Source organism: Formica exsecta, unplaced genomic scaffold, assembly GCF_003651465.1.
Source record: "Formica exsecta isolate Colony F162 unplaced genomic scaffold, ASM365146v1 scaffold79, whole genome shotgun sequence".
NCBI lineage: Eukaryota > Metazoa > Arthropoda > Insecta > Hymenoptera > Formicidae > Formica > Formica exsecta.
In genome coordinates, this window is record NW_021853558.1 from 626400 (window position 1) to 649737 (window position 23338).

Genomic DNA, 23338 nt, shown 5'->3' on the forward strand with positions numbered 1-23338 from the left:
TTTATGTAAATAGGGAAAAATATTTTCTTTTTTTTTTACAAAGTAATATTTCGCGATTTTAAAAGTAGAATAAATTAAGACACACATTAATTAAACACAATCTCAAAAGAGATATATTGGAAACATCCTATATACATATGTAGTTCGGGCAATTATATCAGTAAAGCTTTTAAAGAGCACGGATATTCTTTTTACGCGATATTCTTTTTAAATAAAACCCCTTTCGCGACTAGTAAAGTTTCAATTCTCCTGATAGTATTTTTTCGTTCAATTCCCTTCGTCCGTAAATTGAAACATTCGCAAGTGTTTGTCTGATTACAGTAAGGTTCGTTCTTTAAATCGATATAAACTGCAAACTTGGCTGGTAACAAAAATAATTAAATCCTCGCCAGAAATCAATAAAGGGAGAAAGAGAGAGAGAGAGAGAGAGAGAGAGAGAGAGAGAATTGCAAATAATAAATATATTATATATATATAAGTACTTAAGTTTTTTAGAGTTATATTGTAGTATGTCGAGAAATATTTATAGAATATTATATAAAGAGTAATTTAAATTATTTATAAGATATTAAAATTACGATGGATAATAAATATTTCTAACAAATCCGGTACAAATTATTCATGTGGACAGATAGACTTTTAAGTCGCGTGGTCGGATTTTAGTTGACTTTAGTTGGTTACGACAAGGCCTTTCTAGATATCGCAGCCTTTAATCCGCAAATGTGTTGTAATTAAAGCGAGGTTGGGTTAAAGTCCTTATAATAGGCTGGGCGCGCGGAGCCACTCCAATTTCGGTTGCTAGGGAACTAATCTTCCGAACACTTGGTAGATTCCGCGCATTTCGATTTGCCGAGTAGAAATTACTTTGATCTAACGAATGCCAATGAAACTCTGCGATAAAATGCACCAAATTACGCCGAATTAAATATGGAGATTATCGATGAATACTATCGGTGCAAGTTAGATTTTAAGACTCTGAACCAATCACAGTAATCATGTTTACAATATTTTCGCGACAAAGATATGTAATTTTTTTTTATTTACATTAAAATATAACATAGATTTTTGTCTCGACTTTATCAAGAAAGAAATAACAGAGAGATTTACCTATTTTTAAATATTTTTAATAAAAATGGGATCTATGAGAATTAATTAAATTTTGCAAATGTTTGACAATTTACTACAAATTTGAATGATAAAATAAATGTGTGTGTGTGTGTGTGCAAGAGTATGTAAATGAGAGCATGTAACGATAAAAATATATAAAAAAAAGTTTGATAAAAATTATTGCACGCATGTACATCCATTTTGAGATCTCATAAAATACGTAAAAATAGGCTCTCGACAATTGCAATGATTAAAATAGCATTAAACTCTAGCTCTGTATTTTTATCTCCCAGTATTTTAAAGAGAACGTGAAATGTGTCAGACCGGCTTAATTCTATGGTTTTAGGTATTATCACCTGGTCCTTGAAAGTACTTGGGATTTTCGTGGCAGTTTGAATTGACATTACGTATAGCGTAAGAATTTTCAATAGTTCGTTTCACTTACCCCATCGGTTGTCTCAGACATCCACGACTTCCACATTCCTTGCTGGAAAAAAAAAATGTTATTAAAAAATTTCATAGCTTTGCATTATCCTATCTAAATGTTACGAATACATTATGAAAAATCGATCCTTGGATCAGTTTGTGAATCCGCATATCTACGTATCATCCTTCTCTGCTGTCGGATTTACTGTGATATGTAGCTGAAGGAATCATCGGGGAAAATAAGGGAGATCGAAGGAAAGTACATCGCGAAACGGCCTCTTTCTATCGCAGCTCGCACGTGCCTCAAAAGAGAGAAAAAAAAAAAAAAAGGAAAAAACAAAACAAGAAACGCACCACACCACGAATCGGAGTGCCTCGCGTTGAATTTCCCTCGAGAAAATCACCTTATCCCCCAACCTCGATTCTTGTTCCCGCAGACAGGAATGAAATATCTAAATAACAGCTTAACTTGGAAATAATAGCAATCCATATGTGTAACGTGTTTAAAGGGAGTCAACCTTTGTAATTAAACAATAGATTAACAACGCTATGCGACGTAATATTTAATTTCAAAAATGGCATATTTATTGCTCTTCTCATATGTCAGTTCTATGAATTATGCCACTACAAATAGGTCATGTGCTTCTAAATTAGAGATAGGAATGTGTTGATTTCTAATATTAATTTAAATTCTACAAAAAGAATGAGCATTAATTTAAAAAAAAAATTATTTCGATCATAAAAATTCAATTTATATAATACGAATGTTTATAAATTTGACAATGCATGAATAAATAGAAAGTACAAAAAATGATGCGTTTTAAATTGATACGCTTTGTTAAACAAAAATGACTTTATATAGTAACATTAATCTTTCCCCAGTTCGTCATACTGTTAGTACCATGAAAGATAATATCGCAAGATGAATATATTGCGGAAATACATTGAAGTAGAGTGCAGCAAGTAAAGTGCCGCGCGTGTCTGTATAAGTGCGCTCGTGCTAGTTAAAGGGTTGACTAACGTGATCCAGCGCGTTAGTTATGATAAATTGCCAGACAGTCGTGGCGAAACTTTGGCTTATAAATCTATCTTACTGTCAACCTTGCACGGCCTACGACCGCTGACCGTTCCCGAGGCAATGAATCGTATAATCTAACGTATTTGCCAAAATTTCGAGATTGCGGTGGGAATCGCATTGTAAAGCCGCGATTTAAACTTTTGCGTGCTTAATATACGTATACGAATTTGGCACGTCAAATTTAACTGATGGAAATTGATTATTGATCTGTTAGTTATTCCGATGTCCATCGAAGGTGTAAAAACAGATAAAAAACCAAAGAATTTTGAATTCTAATCGAAGAGTGCTACCAAATTAGAATTTCCCATGCAACTACTCAAAATTATTTATCGAGATATATCTATATATATCAATTCGAAACATAATTAAAAAAATATAGAAAAATATCTCATATTTATTGTGCCAAAAGTTTTTTTATAGATGTACGTTTTTGCGATTTCGGAGGAACGAACGTAAAAGAAAAATATGAGGTCCCTCGCGAAGACGGAAAAACTCACGCAGCTGGTCTCCGAGCATACTTTCGATTAGTCTTTCCCGCAAGAAATTTTTTCCTTGACGTCGCAAATAGAGCTGTCAGTCGCGACGACGAAGCAACGACGGACAGTTTTATAGTGAAAGTTTCTTCGACAGGCAAAAGGGAAAGGGAATAAACCGATGTAACATGACGGTTCGAAATCTCAAACGAGGCAGTCTCGAGAGTTATACGTACCCTTCGCGCACATGCTAACGCACGTCTGACACGTGTAAGGCTCCAAAATAGCTTCCAACTCCTTATTATACCGAAAACACCTCTTCCGAAGAATGAAAGAGTTTTGAAAAATTGAAAACAGAGGAAAAGATGTTTTATGTTATGTTTCCTCCTCGCCTGTGTTTAGACATTTTATGAAAAAAAAAGATACGTTTTATATATTTACATTCTTCCTTCTAAAAGATTAAACTATAAGCCACCATTTTTTGCATCGATGTGATGCCTTATTCGAGAAATATGAGTATTTTTAATTCCAGAAAAATCTGGGTTTTTATAATTCTTTATAATTCCAACGTTATAATTCCTAACAGTTCAATATCTTTATTAAGAAAAATTATTAAAAAAGGAGAGAGAGAGAGAGAGAGAGAAGCGCAAAGAATAGCTAATACTGCAGAATACTCTGTGCAGCTAAAATATAAAACTTCAGAGGATCAATGGTCGCAGCCACTTTGTTGGCAAGCCACGAATATGTCTGATTTAAGAGTTGAGTGCCAGTGATCCGCTACGACAGTCACTAACTCACATTTCATATCGGTGAAGGAGTAACCGCGTTTTGGAAGGAAAACACTGGCGAAAGAACAGTAATCCCGCGGAGCAAAAGTTGAGCGCGCGTCCCGTTTCGATTAGAGATCTCTGCATCTCGTGGTTTCGGAAGAAACGTTCAACTCGTAGAGCGGTAAAAAAAAAGACCGTGGAATATAAAACTTTCCGACGTGAAGGAGTCGGAAAGAATAAGCATTGTAATAAGCGCCCGGCGTCGCGATGTCTGGAGCAGATCCAAAAGAAGATTTTACAAATATTTTCGTAAACGTTCAGAGAACGGATCGTGTAGACGCGGAAGAACCTAATTAAAAAGCGCATCTCTAATAAGCAAATACTGAAGAGAATAGTTGTCTGAGCTCTCTTCACTGTGTGATAATGTTTTAGGAAACAATTTATTTTACGATTAGAGACTCACAGATAAGTGAAATTAACTGCCTTCTACATTAGAGAAGAAACAATGAACCTTATCTCTATTTTTAGACTCTGTATATTCTCTTTCCTTAATTGGATCAATTATTTGAGAGACAAGGTAAATTATTTTATTCTTCTCAGTTACAATTATTTTTTTTTGACAAATAGTCAAAAGAAGTATTTTTATATTTCCTCGAACATTTTTTTTTAATACCAGTTTATCATACTTTTCCAAAATTAAAAAATTTTCTTGATTTGTACTAAATTTCAAAAATAACTAATAGAGTTTCTTAAAATCTCTTTAGATATAAAAAATACTAAAAAAAAAATTTATATACTACATATTATGTTTTTTATATATCATTTAATGCTTAAATCTCTTTTAAAAATGCGTTAAATTGTTAAAAAATGTTATGTGAAATGTTTCATTATAATGCTGAATAAAAATTATTTTCTACAAAATACATTGTACACAAACTACTTTTAGTTATTTTTTACAGCGTGCTTTGCAAGCGAGGATTAAGCGTACGGCAACGAAAATTAATTTTCTTCTTGCATTTACCTTATATATTATTTACTCCCGGTTACGTGTTAACAAGAGACACTATACTAAGCGGGTATCGCGTTTAAGAAGATTTAATTGCATTGCGAATTTTATATTCCAAAAAGGATTTGTTGAGCGCGTATAAAAGCGTATCTTCTTAAGATATTAGAGCATAAAGAACCAGCATACAATTTTATTAACACATATGTATTAAGTTGCCAAATTATATTATTTAAACGAAATATATTTAAAATATAGAAATATATATATACTTCAAAATTGTTTAAAAAAGCTTTCTAATAATTACTGATTCTTCAAACGTGCAAATGTTAAAAGAAATTCCTTCGTTGTATATGCTAGGAATGTCGACCGACCGGGGACTTTCTACAAAATGAACGGGGAGCCCGTCAACGCGCGCGTCGTGTCGTTGTTCGTTGAAAGTTCCGACTTAATTAACATCGAAATTCGTTACAATTCCCGTGTAGATCGGACGTCGCTGTGGCTTGCGTAACTGCACCTGCTTAAGCACGCGCGACGTAATCCTCAACGCTGAGAGTTAATTAGTTCATAATTCTCCACAACAATGCCGTTATTTGCGCGAGTAGACAATCAACAGCGTCGCGTAATTCACAGCCGATAACAACGTGTTATTAGACAATATATTATTGTACAATTATATTAATATTCTGTCGTTATATCTACAATGATAAAAAAAATTAGATATCTGAAGTATCAAGTAAAACATGTAAAATAATTATATTTGGTCTCTCATGTGTCCCTATGCTTAAATCTCTTTTAAAAATGCGTTAAATTGTTAAAAAATGTTATGTGAAATGTTTCAATATAATAATGCTGAATAAAAATTATTTTCTACGAAATACATTGTACACAAACTACTTTTAGTTATTTTTTACAGCGTGCTTTGCAAGCGAGGATTAAGCGTACGGCAACGAAAATTAATTTTCTTCTTGCATTTACCTTATATATTATTTACTCCCGGTTACGTGTTAACAAGAGACACTATACTAAGCGGGTATCGCGTTTAAGAAGATTTAATTGCATTGCGAATTTTATATTCCAAAAAGGATTTGTTGAACGCGTATAAAAGCGTATCTTCTTAAGATATTAGAGCATAAAGAACCAGCATACAATTTTATTAACACATATGTATTAAGTTGCCAAATTATATTATTTAAACGAAATATATTTAAAATATAGAAATATATATATACTTCAAAATTGTTTAAAAAAGCTTTCTAATAATTACTGATTCTTCAAACGTGCAAATGTTAAAAGAAATTCCTTCGTTGTATATGCTAGGAATGTCGACCGACCGGGGACTTTCTACAAAATGAACGGGGAGCCCGTCAACGCGCGCGTCGTGTCGTTGTTCGTTGAAAGTTCCGACTTAATTAACATCGAAATTCGTTACAATTCCCGTGTAGATCGGACGTCGCTGTGGCTTGCGTAACTGCACCTGCTTAAGCACGCGCGACGTAATCCTCAACGCTGAGAGTTAATTAGTTCATAATTCTCCACAACAATGCCGTTATTTGCGCGAGTAGACAATCAACAGCGTCGCGTAATTCACAGCCGATAACAACGTGTTATTAGACAATATATTATTGTACAATTATATTAATATTCTGTCGTTATATCTACAATGATAAAAAAAATTAGATATCTGAAGTATCAAGTAAAACATGTAAAATAATTATATTTGGTCTCTCATGTGTCCCTTAATTTTCGATACTTATTTCCCTTTTTTATTTCGGAAAAGTAGATATTATACGATGCGTGATATATACACAAGAAGAGCGCATTTAATTAAAATCGCGCGTTAATCGACTGTAAATGCCTCAGCTTCGGCACGTGCTTTAGCGAACTATTTGTTATCCGGCACCTCTCCAAGATTTGTGCGTTCCGAAGCTCTATCGAAGCGGGAATTCTTTCAGACCGAGCGAATAACATCAAAAGTTTACGAAATTTGCGAGCGAAAAGCGTAGATAAGGTTCCGGAGATACCTACTTAACCTCCATCTCCTTTGTGCTCCTTTCTCCCTCACTCTCTGTTCGATCGTATCTAATTTCCCCTTCTTAGGGGAAGGTCGATCCTATTAGCTAAAGCTGATCATTAATGGAAGTCGATTGGCTTAAAAAAAGTAATCAAAGCGAAAGCAAGCGGCTTTGTAAATACTCGACTAACGATTTAAATCGCAGCGATTACTGAAGAATACTAACGAATCGAACGTGACTACTAACGAACATGAACAAAATAAGAAGTTGTGAACGATTTAAAATCTCATTAAAATCTTATTTATATTTATATTTTTATATTTAACTATAAATATCATATATTATATTATTGTATATAATTATATACTCTATATCATAATTCATGCGTTCTGCTGTCTTTCTCTTTCTTTCTTAGAACAAATTTTTTCTCTGATCGAAAAATATGCATTCAAATATTTACGCACATATATTTTCCACTACGCGAATCAAATAAATCAACGAGATTCCAAACTCAATCATTGCAAATGCGTGGAAATATTTAAATGATCACTCGAAGTGTTGCAGTCTCGCATTTTGATAAAACGTTTCAACCAGTTTGAATAATACACTGAATTCTCTCCATCGTTGGTCGTCGATTCGAAATTTTAATCTCACCCGCCGGTGCGACTGCCGAGTAAGATTAACTCTGTTTTTCACTTTCACCGAATTAAAATCCATTTTCATGAGCGTTCGCGCGCGGCCACGCGGTGCGACGCTTTAACTCAGCGCAAAACAACGGGACCGTAACTTTTGATTAAGACGAGGAATTAAAGTCCCTCCGCCGGTAAGAGAGAAAAAAAAAACAAGAAGCGGACGCGAAAGAAAGGAGAGAAAAGAGGAAAAACGAGAAAATTTATGCGCATTTATGTGAGAACAGCACCGTTTCCGGTGGTTGCGCGCGCAAAAAAGGGCGACGGAAAAAGAGGAGGATCGTGTGTAAAGAGAAGTGCAATTCTAATCGTCTCTTCTTTCTCACGATGCGATGGTCGCCGGTTTTTGAAGAACAAAGGAGAAACGGGGGATTTCCTCTTCTCTCAATCTGGCGAAAAGAGACTTCACGATCAATCGATGAATACTTCACAAACGCGTCTTTCATCGCAATGTAACGGAGAGATTAAAAGGAGAAAAGAATTGCTGAACAAAATTATGTACACCTATATATAATACTTACTAAAATCAAAGATAAAACCTGGTAAAATGTTTCCGGTCTTTACTATCCTCAATGATTTATTTCTTCGAACGTTGGTGAAAAATTAATGTTATTAGTTGAGTCAGATTAATAATGTACACATTTATATGTCAGTCTTTGATATATAGTAAAGATCCTATCTTTTTCAATCTAAATTTTATAAAACGTAAAAATATCGCAAGGATGAGATTTGAAAAATTCAATGCCTTTCAAAGTAATATATACCTAGTTTTTAAAGTAATTCCCACTTTTTCAAATTAAAATCAAAGCAATGCCTCGAATTTATACACCAAAATGAATTAATACGGTCTTTGATGCTCTAATATAGTCCGGTTAAAGCGTCGTCATCTCCATATAGCTTTTCTTGTCGGTAATTGCTACTTAATGCTTAATTGTCATTTAACTCGAAGACTTGAAAGATCATTTAAATACTCACGTCAGTTATCTTGGATTATAATTTCAGAGACCAAGAAAATATAATAGAAACTTTATTTTGCTAAAATTAAAAGTTGGAAATAGAATAATAAATAAACAGCAATTAATAATATAATAAAGCAATAAAAATATATAAAATATATAATTAAATTTTTCCTTAAAATAAATTGTCTCAATGTGAAATATTACTTTATCATATTATTTTAGGAAGGAGTTTTGTATAGAAACTTTCTTGTTTAATATAATAAATAATTAACAAACTAAAATAAAAAATACTATTATCAAAAATATTTGTCAGATCTTGATGCATGATTTAGATGCGATACTCTTGTATAACTTTTTATGTAATATTCAATATTTTTATTTGTGTGAAATAAATTATATCAATCAGAGATATATGAATAGATTGTACTCCACTTCTCGTGTTTTAAGCGGACAAATTGCACAAGAATCGCGATGCGGTCCGATTTAATTCCGGAATGCGAGACGATTCACATCGTGCAATCGCACAGTCGTACATAAAGCAGCGCTTCTCGTCCGAATAATGGACGGTATCGCGGATGTATCTTACAAGATGAAGACGACTTAACGGATTTCACTCCACCTTTACGTACGTAGCGGAAGCGATTACATCCGCCGGATTACCGTAACACGCGACTATACGTTCCGTCGCGGTGCGCCGGTTCCTCAGAATATCCTTTGGCGAATTTGTCTTTTAGGGTAAGTGCCACGGTCTTAAGTTCGAGATTCCGTGGGGTTACCTATGTACTCGCGTCGGGGGTTGCGGGCACGAGTCCTACCACGAGCAAATCCGCCAGGTTCAAATTTCATTAAGCCGTAATCCTCCAGGATCTCTCGCTCTTCGACTGTACACGGTAATTTAGCAGATTAAGCGATGCGCCGTACGTCCACGAGATAACGCGTACGAAAAGCCGCGCCGCTCCTCCCCGTTTCCACGATGTTAACCCCTTTTTCGCCGGAAGATAGAAGGAAGAAGCAAGTTTCAAGACGCAAGTTACGCAAAGCTTCACTCGAGAATTCCTTATGACATTGTTTAAACTTTAGTCGCGATCTGTCTATCAAAGGAAAATTTAAAAAATTTTACTATATAGAAAATATGACAAAGTATTTTTTTTTTACACGTTCGCTGAGAGAATGCCAATTATATAAACCTCCAATTTAATATTATTTAATTCAAACTTTTTATATACGGAGTGATCCTAAAATCTCTGAAAAAAAAAACTCTTCATCCCAATTTTAACGCGATTATTTTGATTAATTAAAAATCGACATTTTATCAACAAATCTAGGCAAAATTCACACCAATACATATAATTTTCAAATTATAAGCAATGGCAAATTAAGATTACAATTTATAAGTATACTTTTGATATGCAATTAGATCAGAAGAAAATTTTATCATTTACTCAAATTCAAATAGACTTGATTCTTGTTGAATATTTCAATTCGAACTATTGTTTGTTAGAATGAAGATGGAACGGTGTATTAATTGCGATCAGCATTTTAGACATTTATTCTGCAGTGGGATCCAGATAATCTACTTTCGTTCATACAATTAGTTTGCCCGGCGTAAAGCAAACATTCTCCTTTATCATTAATTATCCGCTTGCCAATCTCATCGACCACTGCGATCAAACAATTGATTCGACGTGATCAAACAAGGCAACGGAGTTATTAGGCGTATTGAAATCATCCTAAATATTTGTATTATTTCCTATAAAAGCGATAAAATATTTTTCAATCATTTATATTAGATGTAACAACAAATGAATTATGTGGTTTGTATTTTGCAAAATTGGATACTTCACATATGATGCCGATAACTATAAAATTGTCTTAAATAATTGAAAATCGTGGAAATTTATGATTTTATTTTTCGTCTAAAATAACTCTATTTCTTCGATAAGCAAATAAACACGTATAATCATGATTCTTTTTTATTTTTATCATTATTTAGTATTTAAATAAAACTTTACTGTTTTAATGGTGTGCAAACATTCATTTGCCACGATGAGAAATAAATTTGTATTTGCCTCAAAGATATGCAAAGATCTACAGTTTTTTAATCTATGTTACGAGAGCAATTATAAAATAGCTGATACTTGATGACGATACATGACTTGACTTGATATTGATATTTCGGACATATACCGATTCTTCTTTTCCCAAACATCCTAAATCAAGCCACGTGTACTATGCTTCTCAGACAAGATTCAAATATCTTATCATTATCATAGCAATATATAAAATTTGACAATTAAATTCATACATCTCCATCATGCAATCAAATGGACCAGAGCCTTTGATAAACCACTTAAGGTTGTAGGACCATGTCTCTGATCAAGCATAGTCCACTCCGATCGAAATACGGATCACGTAGGTCCATTGACGACAAATCTGGTATCTTGTATCGAGGCGCATTTGCCGCTGTTATACACGGTGCCTAAATAGGGAGCGTACCTGCTTGATTACTCCTTTGATCCTCTCCGCCGCGTTCCTCTCATTAAGTTACGCCACGTTAAGATCCTGCCGTATCCTGGCGAGTAAATTTATCGTCGCGAAATGCATTTCCGCATCGAACAAAGCCTGTGGCTTAAATTTTATTATGGCGATTACGCAGGACGGACTATAATGCACCGTGAATAAAGCCGACGTCACACCGTGCATAAAGCAGCGATATCTTTCCTGTATGTGAAGTACTCATATGGATATATCCTCCTCCTTTCAATATATCAATAATTTTGTATTTATTTCCTTCTAAACATCTCGAATACAGATATATTTTTGAGATAATTTCGATCATAATCCAATTATAATGTTTTTTAAGTTTCTCTCTCAATTGGACTTTAAATTTTCAGAATTTTTATTTTAATTGTCAAAAAAGAAAGAGAGAGAGGAGAGAGAGAGAGAAAGGGAGAGAGAGCGCAATTATTTAATATTGAATATTCAAAAGTTGCAACAAATGTCGACTACTCTCGAAATTTTCTCCAAGGAAAAAAATCTATCTAAATTAATTAAAGCGTCGTACAGTTTCGGCATGAACATTTTATACAATACTTAATTAATTAGTTAACTATATGATACTTCATTATAGAACTTTGCAAACTTTGTTAAACTGTAATTATATCACAGTGCTACGTAACTATCTGCATCGAGTGAATCAAACCTGAGGCAGTTCTCGTAATGTCTGTCGGGCATGCCTGTCCTTCGTTATTTAGTTCCGAGGGAATTTAGTGGACCAAGTGATATTACCAACTCCAGGATTATTTAGAAACCCGCGACCGCAAGATCCCACAAATTCTGGCGCACAAGGTGCGAGCGCAATACATTGCACATTCGCATGCTACCGTACTAGCGTACAGATGGCATATTTACGGAAATATGTTTCACAGAGAAATCAACATATTCGCCGGATATGACATCCCTCAATACCTCGTACTATTTCCCAATGTATATCCGTCGTGCGACTGATTAACATTTCTTTCCCTTTTTCTCTTTCTCGTTAATTCACGGTGTGAATTAATGCATATTAGTATCAGCTCCACAAAATAATAATCTTGGCTGAAAATCTAGTGCACTGCGATTTTACGTGAGCGATATTATGTATCGAAAAAAATGTGCGTGTCGAGAAATTCCAGCGTATTTTCATCACACACGGATACAGAGGTCGGACGCGGCAATATATTTCTGCGGCTCTGCCATTCACCTGTGAATGGCATCACAGTTATTGCCTTGCGCAATAACTTGCGTCTCTCTCATTATTATCTGATATTTCGTTTTCATGGCAAAAAAAATAGAAAGAAGAGATATACCAAGATTTAATTAAAAATTAGTATCAGATTCTTCTCGCAAAATATATAATCCTCGCATTATAAGTATTGCAAAATGTAATGCACTATGTAATTTAAATTGAATATTTACAAATCAGTACTCGGAAATAGAAGAAAGTTTTTTTCTTTCACGTTCGTTGAAAAATATTACGACGTTGTTAATATTCAGACGAATATCTTATTTATAAATAGTACTTTATGGAGAGCAAACACGTTTACGTGATCCTTTTGAGAAATTCTATTTGAGAGAAAATATTTATAATTATTCCACGAGAAATGTCAGAAGCGTTTAAGATTTGTTGTTCAATTCGTCAAAGAAAATCGCCCAAGCGTTGCCCAAGTTTTGCGCAAACCTTTCGAAACTCTCTCGTACTAACAAGACGCGATTCGTTCGTCGAGAGAACATTCGAGCAAAAATACGTGCGCGCGATGTTATTCCATCTCTACTTACAGTTTTGCAGTGTTTCATGCAAAGTGAATGCGAAACACGTGCTATCGCAGCACCTGGACAAACTACGGTTAAAGGAGACGAAGAAATTGAGATCGTTGATAGTGTTTCGTCGGGACGGTGTCTCTCGTGAACTAGAAATCCATATCTATTCATCCGTGAGACGATATATCGTAGACGTATCACTCGTGATTTCTTCGCGCTTCCCCTCCCCACGCGAAACTCTCCCTCATGCAACTCGGGAAAAATCAACGACGACAGGGATGAATAAAGTACATGACAGAACATGGGATATCGTTGCAGTTCCGATAAAGCGCGCCGCCAGCCGGAAAATATTTCATAACAGGCACGATCGTGTGCTCTCCTTCGGATACTCACATGCGATTCGAAGCAGTAAGGTAGAAAAAAGACCCAAAATTCGTCTCTCCTTATTTTATCGTCCGTTAGATTTTGAATTTGCATCGTTCGTATCGTAAAACCTAATTCCGAATCTATCGAAAAATCTCAATAAATTATGATCGGGAATTCCGACACCATTCGTCAATCTGCCATCTCTCAATGCAGAGCAACAAGTGTTAGTGCCACGAGTACTAAAAGATTAAATGTATATGGAGTAGAGAGTACGAATCGTTCTTCCTTTCGATCATTTCGTTGTCGAAGAATAGCAGATCCGCAGCATAAAGTTGTTCGAAACGCAGCTCTCAGAACACGCTCGAAGGTATTCCGAAATATAGTAGATTGTATATGTGTACATGTTATACAGACACGCCTGCTTTGGAAGTAGACATAGAGATACGCGGACTGTCAAATCTTCCTCGCGCGTTCACCCAGTTCCTCACTCCGAGAGACTTTTGTTGCGACCCGAAGTAGCGGATCGGAAACATATCCAAGTCAATGTTTTATTCGTCCCCTTTCATTTATACGGAATATACAATATCGCGCGCGCAGTATCGCCGAGTAATGCATCGCCCATCGAAAGTTCAACGAACCGCACTATGTACCGACGTCGCGTCGATAAACAATTTTGGTAACTTCGCGCAAAACTCGCTCTCACACGGTTATCGGTATGCGCGTTATCGAGTGTGTACCTTTTTTATTACAATGCAAACGAAGCGCGCGGATAGTTCGTTAGAGGTTTTCCAAAAACAACCCGATTGTACTTGGAGAGATAAGCGCCGATCGATCTATTCTCACTTGACGGTGCACTTGGCGTTAAATGCAAATATTTTTTATAATATACAGTTACATAGCGACTTCTCTACACATTGAATATATATATATATAGAAATGGAAATATTTCAAATAAAAACAGATACAACGCTAAATATACAGTGTGTTTGCTTAGAATCTCTTTCAATATATATTAAACTTTCCAGAAATTTCATATATACTCTATAGGTCGATGCTCTCGTCAAACTATTCATCACCAGTAATTAACTTTAATCAAGCACAATTATGAAGACCAATTTCGTAACAGAATTTTGTTTCAGATGAAACTTTAACAACAAAATTTTATGATAACGTTCCATTCAGAATAAAAAGTATTACATATTTCTCATTTTAAATTTCAAATTAATGTTTACTAAATATCATTTTACGAAATATACGAGCAAATATTTCATTTCAATTTAAAAGTCAGTTTTTGCCTCTATAATTGTGAGATCCGTTATGCTTGTATGTTGCGCACGTTATATATAATATATTAATATTTTTTCACATATGCAATATCCATTGTTAAAAGCTAAAGAAACTAAATATGTCGTTCTATCACGCAATATCACCAACTTGTTTAACTCAATTCTTTAATTGCGCTCTTTTGCACAAAAAGTAAAGAAAATTTGCTTGTAAACATAAAACAATAAATTTGACGCCTGTCGGATGTGCTTTTTTATCAAGTATCATTAAAGTGAACGATCGTAATCGTATAAATGCACCGCGCAAAATCAAGTTGAAATTTTACGAAAAATATACGACTTTTGCGAGCTTTATTCACGCGAGCGAGTAAAAGGATTATTAATGTGAATATAGAGAATTAAAGCTTTTCCTGCCCTCGAAAGTTCTTCAACGCGCCTCGTTAAACTTCCGGTAACATTGTGCATTCTCGCAATTTCTCGTTGCAGTTTCAAATGGCACCGACATCCCTGGTTCCTCCCTTTTCAACATTTTTCCGATATATGTAGATGTGATTCGTGTATAGATAACAACGAATCTATTCAGATTTTGTGTCATTTTTTTCTGTACAGCAAAATGTCAAATTGCGAGAAAAATGACGCGATGGATAAAATCTTGCGGTAGAGCAACGAGAGATTGTAAAAATGCGAAAGGGCAAAATTCAAAGACGTGACACATCGGAGTCTCTTTCACAGTTTTTCATTTACTCATATGCCTAGCAATAGCAAACTCGTCGATATACGTAAACACGCGACGAGTGCTCCTGTGTTTGCTCCTAATGCAGGACTAACCCCATCTGTTTGCTTCTTTAACAGAAAAGATCTTTCCGAGCTTGCATATTTGTAAAATATAATGTATAATTGTTAACATGTTAAAGAGCTTTTAGAATTTCTGAATAATAAAATTATATTTCAAGATTATATACAGTATTGTAGTACCAAAATTGTATACATTATATATTTGACATTAAATAAAGCAGCGAGAAAAATATTAATAATCCACATATTAAAAACCGTTTATATAAAAAAAGACAAAAACAGTTTTTTGTGAAAATATCCAATAAAAATAGTTTATTGGATATTTTTCACAAAATTAATATTTTTCGCGATTGTATTTTTTTCCCTCTTTTATGTTCACGGAAAGCTTACAAATATTATATAATTGCTAAATAATATTGATAATATAAAGATAATCGACAAAATTTATATTCCGTTTTATGTAAGCATTAAAAGATTTCTTTCATGTATAATTTTAATGTTGAAAAATATAAAGCGGATTCACAATATTCATGCAATGTATACATGTCGCAAAAATGTCAATAATTTAATAACTTCCTGAGATAATTAACACACAAAAATCGTTATATAGAGACAAAAGCAAAAATGTTTTATCTAAATAAAAATATTTTATTTCGGATCAACGATAACAAAGCTAATACAAAGCTTTAGACACTAGTACACGTGTTATAAAATACTTTCAGTACATTTGTTTCGAGATAATGAATCAAACATTGCACATTTAATGTATTTTTTTATTTTTATTTGTATTTCATAATCAAAATGCATTATTTGAGAATATAGTACAAAACACCAGATTTTTTGAAAAACAGTAACTAGGTATCAAGTTTCATACGCGGTAATGCAAAATTTTTACAAAATTTGTATCGACCGAATAAAAATATAAACGTATCTACTCAACTTACGACAAAATAAACATTTTAAAAAAATGCGACTAATTATCTTCGAAAAAACGTATTCAGCTCTTCGGTTAATAGCTACTACGATATTTAATCGACAGTACATTGCATGTTATCATTAATAAAGCATCACTGTTTTAGACGGTGCCGTAAATTACACTTTACCGAGCCTTGAAGGCTTCAGTAATTGCTCGATCCTACGACATGACGTCATGCTTATATCTGACGACCTATAAAATCTGCTTCTTTATTCGATAAAATCTTGCGATACATCATAACTGTGTAATATCACAGAAAATATATCTATCGTCGCACGACAACTTTCTACAATTCGCATCGTCTGTCAACTCGTGCAAACGTTGCTCTCACACTGGCGCATTCACGACTCGATAAAGGTGTAACCTCCTATATAAAGCGTCTTAGGACTCGCAATTTTGCAAGTTAAACGAAAAAAATTGTGTCGCATTTATCGTTACATTCACTTAGGAAGTATCATGATAAAGTAGCTTGTCGTAATAATGTATAATAAATGAAATAATATCACAGGAAAAATATGTCGCCACAAGAATGTAGCACACAACCATTTTTCAGATAGCTAACAGGTTCTCGTCAATCTAATAATTATAATAATATATAGGATAAATTTATTTCCAAGACAGAGAGAGAGAGAGAGAGAGAGAGAGAGAGAGAGAGAGAGAGAGAGAGAGAGAGGGCGCACATAAAAAAACATAGTCGCGCCGGCTAAACACACGTGCATATGTGTATTGTATACATGTGTGCATACGTTAATCCTCCACAATGGGATCCTCCACAATGGCCTTTGTCCGTCGCGCTCGTGAAAAGAAATGAAAAACGAGAGGCTCCTCTCGCCGGTTCCTTCTCGCTGGAATATACATACGTGCGTGAGAGTACGTCCTTCCACCGTGCTTTCCTATACGCACCTTTTTGTATTTCCAGAGAGAGAGAGAGGGAGAGGGAGCACATAATTAAAACAAGTAATATCATCCCCGATTCGATAAAAGAAAAGTGCGCGTGCAAGAGAGATATTAGATCATTTTTGTCCGAAGAAATTCTTTATAATATTGCTTGAAACATAATATGAAGGAAGCGGATCACTAAATATCAGATCTAATCATTATTGATGCAATCGTGGTCGCAAGTCGCAGATTATGGCGTACAGAATATGTATGCAACGTCATCGTAGGATTTAAAATATTAACCGGTATGAATCGGGAGATATCGAGGCTTATCAGAACGTACATTGAAGAGAGCGTCGCGTGTCTCATCGTGTGTGTCTCTTATCGTATCACATCGCAAACGTCGCGCAGATGCGACACACTAGTCCTCTCCTCAATCGGGAGAACAGACGAAACTAGCGGGTTATCGGCGTTGAAAACGGTCGACGCGACACGACGAGCATTCTCGCATTTCCGCGCGGCAATTTTGTGAGCTTTGTTTTCAGCGATCGCGTGTAAGCGTAACGCGCGAGATAAAACGAGTACCATAAGGTCGGAAATGTTATTCCCTCGACTATATCGCCTTTCATTATGCAACTCGACATAGAAATTCCCATGACGATGAATAACCGTTCTCGACAAAAGAATGAGACCGAAAATTCATACGGGCGCGCGATTTTTCTTCCGAGCATTGCGATCGAGATGAATTGAGCAAAAATGTTAGAATCTACGATCCATATATTTCTATATCGCAATATTCGATGCCAAATGTGTGATTCATATAAAGTAAATAAAATTGTAAATTAAACGATATGTACCGCTAAATGCAGCGTTGCAAATGGATTTATGTAAATACAATCGGAATGCGTGCGATAAATATGGTAGAATATTTGCGAATTAATAGTGTCTCGCGTTTAAAACAATATAAGCATATAACGCTTAATAGCAAATAGCAATAACGCTTTATTCGAATTTTATTTTGTATTTTTATAAATACCTTGTGCTCATCTTTCACTAATTCAGTTTTGTTTACGCATGAAAAAATCCATGCGTACATACATAACTTTTAATTTTCACCAACTGAAATATCATGTAACTAAAAGAATACGAATTATAATTTTTGATAAATTTATAGTAATGTATACCGAAAAAAACATAATAAAGATTTATGATACTACGTTGTCAACAAAATAATACGACAGAGGAAATTATTTATACATTGAGATGTATTAATAAATACTCAAATATGTTTCAACCACAAATATGTCCTCTTTTGAAAAAAAATCGCAATGATGCAACATTTTTAATGTAAAAAAAAATATTATTAAAAGTCGTGATGTGTAAAACACAAGAGTGAATTATTAATTATTAATTACTAATATCTTTTATCGTTAATTATATTAATTTTTTATCATATATTAACTTTTTTATGTATCACATCGTAAGTGAAGAAAAGTGATCAAATGAGCGATCATTCGAGGAACACGAGTATATCCGAAACAATATTCTTCTTACGGAATCAAGAGAAGTGGCTGCTCCCTACTTTATCAAAGAAATTTCATGGACCGAACAATCCCACACTGAAGCATGAATAGAAGCGAAATCTCCCGTATTGCGTAAACGGAATTCACGAGTGGAGGCAGAGTACACTCTTAACAGAGGCGTGCTTAAAAAGCGAGAGTCGATCTTAATGAGAGACGAGTTACGTGTCTATCCCAGGCATAATACGATATCTCCGCGCTCTATGATGCAAAGAACACGGGGAAAATAGCATTCACAGGTTCACAGCGTGTCCCACTCTTGTATCCTACATTTGCCCATTACATCACATAGCACTGTGAAAAATTACAATAAATCTGGTATGGTATAATTTAACTTCGCCGCGCCCCTTAAGAGATCGCATGATTCGCATCGACTATGTGCATAATAACAGTATAACACGTACGTACAAACCGTTGCAAGATTGTATAATGGGAAAAATGTGTTTCGAGTATGGTATACGAAGGGACCAGAAAAGAGATGATAGACATAATCATCAAGTTTTATCGCGACAAACACGATATAAATTTCATTAAATGCGCGACAATGGGAACGCTTATTTGATAAGAGTAATTGATATGCGCGTTCTACCGAAAATAAATCCGAATACCGTTTTGTTCGATATTTTCAGTTAGATGATTCGAATTCCACTGATAACGGCCAAATGTTATGTATATCAAATGTATTACATCTCACGAAAAGAGCGAAACCGGAATCAGCGTTACACACATCATGTCACGCGCACGCGGTTGGTTATGAAATAGCCGAACTGTTAATCGATTGATAAAATTATCGACTGTAACGTCAGCGTATGCTAAACTGTTACATTTTATATATGCAAAATACATGTACATTATTTTCAGTCGAAATTAAACATTCGTGAGTTTTTATTCCATCACACCATATCAATTTATACAGTTGTACTTTCACACAGATGGCGTTTTCCAGCAAGGTACACAGACAACACAGTGTATTACACATTCTCACATGACTGGCTGTCAAATGAAGAAATTTAAAATATAGCTAATCGCGTGATAATGTGTAGTACACTGTGTCGTCTGTGTACCTTGCTGGAAAACGCCTAGAGATATGATAGTATAATTAAACAGAATAATCAATTCATAAATATAGGATTCCAACGTAAGGATCTAAAAATAAAAGAATGGCAAAATCCATAATTCATTAGTTTAAAAGTTCAAGGTGTTTATATTCGCGAAATACTTGGCGAGCCGCGGATTTAAATATAATATCTACACAAAGGTCTTCTTCGACAATACACTATAACATAAAATGCGCGCTGTAACTGAATAAAAGAAATCAAAATAAATTCTGTTACACTGTTTGTGCGCCTGAATAAGTGGAGTTAAACCTTTATGCGACGTATAAAAGCGAACGACAGGGTGCATCGACAATTACCAATAAAAACGGAGAGAGAATAGTATATATATATATATATATGCGTTACATCGCGGTTGTATACAATTGTTTTACAGCTCGGCTTTCCACGGTACGATTTATATCGCCGTTGGCTTTCGCGCGACTGCTGTTTTACCGCGGCTACGCCGCCGGAAGCGGTCCTTTTTACACAAGAGGCCGGAATAACGTCAGGCCGTTATTCCTGACGAGGAAAAACAGCCGTAAACGCGTTATCTTCGATTGCGCGCACAATCCTAGATATTAATTCGATAGCTCTCTGCAAACTTTATTAACATATAGAGACGCGGCAGAGTTTTCATTTCCGAGAAACCCTTGTGCGCCCCAATTGGAAAGAATTAGAAATTTATTATTAAAGTGTAATAAAATAAATTATTAATTTATTAACATGAGAAACAGGTTTCAGACAATAAGAAAATTTATTATCGCACTAATTTGATATATCGACTTATATCACTCGTTTACGAGCTTCGAGAAATTCTCCGAGAAATTTCTACACGACTGGAAAAATTAAAAATTTGTTTTATTAAGATAAGTTATTTGCAAGAGTATTAGGATGTGAAAGAGAATTTTTTCATGCAATTCGGGAAGGGAAATTTCTTCAACCCGCAGGGAATTTTGAAGATTTAAAGTTGTGACAACTCCATAATATGATCGTGCGACACGTGTAACTTTATTTCCTTAGGGAGAATAAAAACCGACACGATACGATCGTCGTCCGATCGTTTCCACCGTCGTCGCGAGGATTTTACGATGGTTGTATACGAGCTCCTGTCACCGCTATCACTACCCCTTTCTCCTCGCCATTCATTAAATTCTATTACTCTCATGCCTTTTTCACTCTCTTTAACAACGCAACAGCAACGCCTTCGAACCTCGGGCGTTTTGCCTTTTAGACGAAATATTTCGCTTTGCCGCTCGGCAAAATAAGCAAAGAGTTTACACAGAGCAAACCCAATGCGAAAGTCACCGCACGACTGATCGTTGATCTCCTTTCCGTTAACGGTACGCAGATTTTTATGAGAATTCCGCGCTACGACGTACATCTCGACAACATTGACGAGCGCGTAATTGCACGTTATCAGCGTTGACCTTTATTGACATAATTCTAATTGCCTCGTAACTTATGACATATTAAAAGCATCTACTGCATAGCAAAAATATTCATTAATATAATACCTCAATTTTCTCTCTATAAAATTTGACAAAATAACATTTTGAATTAATAAACATACATGTTCTATAATTTTTGCTTCCTCATAGAGGAAGCTTTGTTTTCGTGATAAAATTTTTTTTCGAGTTTTCTATGCCAATGTGTTTAGAATGTTCCAAAACGTCGAAAAATCATATTCCTAAAAAGAATTTTTTGAGAAATGCCTGTACACGCTGCAACTTTCAGAAAATTTGAGATATCGGATTAAATTTTTTTACATGAATAGAGTATTATTAAAGGATGTTTGATATTGAATTTAGTGAGGATCGGTGAAAGAAATCATTTTAATTTTTATTTCGCTTACAAAGCTTCCTCTATGAGGAAGCAAAAATTGAAAAATCCGCATGCTTAAAGCAGCTTAAGTTTTGTAATATAAAATGATGAGGAAGCAATGTGCAAGTTTTTAATTTGCACAACTCTACTTGTTTATTTCTGCTAAAAGATTATTTCGTTGACTCATATCTCATTTATTTCGATAGTAAAATTTATCTGGAAACTTATCCCGAATATAAATAAATTCTTGTCTTTTCCCGCCTTTCAAGTAGAAACGCAATAATTTACGATTAATGCAAACAATTTAATACGATTACCCAAATATAATTGCTTTCACTATATGCGTCTTAAAAACTGCGAAGCGCGGTAAGCTTTCGTACCGATATATTCGCGCACGTATATTACTCTCGTCATCCAGTTATAAAATACACCATTTTCCGTTTATATTTTCGTATCCTTCCCTCCTCGCTATAACGCGTTTCTAGTTCACATTCAGGCATGAACACCTCGGCTTATTGGGCGGGTAGAATACGGTAAGCGGCATCGTCGACACGAAGATGTTGTGCGAACGTATATACCTGCCGCGGATGCACGTGCCAGCTCGGGAGGATACACGTCGGCATTACACCTCTGTGTGTGTGTGTGTGTGTTTTCACGTGCGTCACACATACAAGAGATGTACACGCGTTGATATATGGCAATGCACCGAGTGCACCACATATATGGACCGTATGTACACACGGCGTTGGGCAGCCGCGTATGTGGTTAGGACTGTGCACGACATGCGTGACAGGAGCACCTATGTACGACCGCGCAATGCATATACAAACGTATGGGGTGTACCAAAAATGACGCATCTATACGTATGTATGTAACAATCGTGCGCGCGCACGGGAAATTTCTTATTTTATATTAAAAAAATATATATATCATACGCGCGCGAGTGTTCAGAAAAGTTAATAATTTTATGTGAGTGTTGTGTAATATTCAAAAGTAGTTTATACGTCATCGTTTTTCTCTTCCTTTTCAAATTGTAAATTCAAGATGTTTTTAATTTAATTTTACTAAAACGTCGAGAGTCCAATGTTTCTTTTCAAAAGTTAAAAAGCACAAATAAATAATAAAACTTTATTAATCATTTACTTTTAAATATTTCACTTGCAAATTAGTCTGCGATATATAAAGATATTTAATATTTAAAATGGAGCAATTACTGTGAAATAAATGAAAGGTATCTCGCTGAAGCTGAAATATATATATACTTTATATATTTACAAATTACTTAGCGAAAATTAAAATTTGTGATTTTAAATTTAGATCCTTATTAATTTCTTAATTTATATATTTAGTTAATTGCATTCATCATTTAACGCTAAAAAATTATAACGATCTTAAATCTGTCATTTATCACGTTGCCTAAAGACACGCGAGCGGACGTCTTTCTTCGGGAGTCTCTTTATTCGGTCGCACGTTGCGATCCGTTAGCACATCCTCTAGGTCATCGACCATACGGCCGCTACGCGTAGGAGATCGCGCGCAGATAGCGATGGCCCTCGACCCGATACTCTCGCTTGCAAATTTTCCAAGCACTGCAAGCACAGACGCTTGTTAAGGTCATTTCATGTCCTCAGAATTGTTAACATTACCGCGAGTTTCGCACAAGAGTGCTTGTATCCCAATGTGTTTGAATGCACACACACATGCTATGTATTATATATATAT

The 23338-nt window shown here is 34.9% G+C and overlaps 1 protein-coding gene across 1 annotated transcript in view; it reads right to left on the reverse strand.

Moving 5' to 3' along the window:
• The window catches only part of LOC115244038 (cadherin-87A), a 184571-nt gene that overhangs the window by 152258 nt on the left and 8975 nt on the right, over nucleotides 1-23338 (reverse strand). Inside the window, exon 2 of the mRNA XM_029821401.1 lies at nucleotides 1553-1594. Within this exon, the coding sequence (XP_029677261.1) occupies nucleotides 1553-1594 (42 nt within the window). The remainder of the gene's footprint in view (nucleotides 1-1552; nucleotides 1595-23338) is intronic.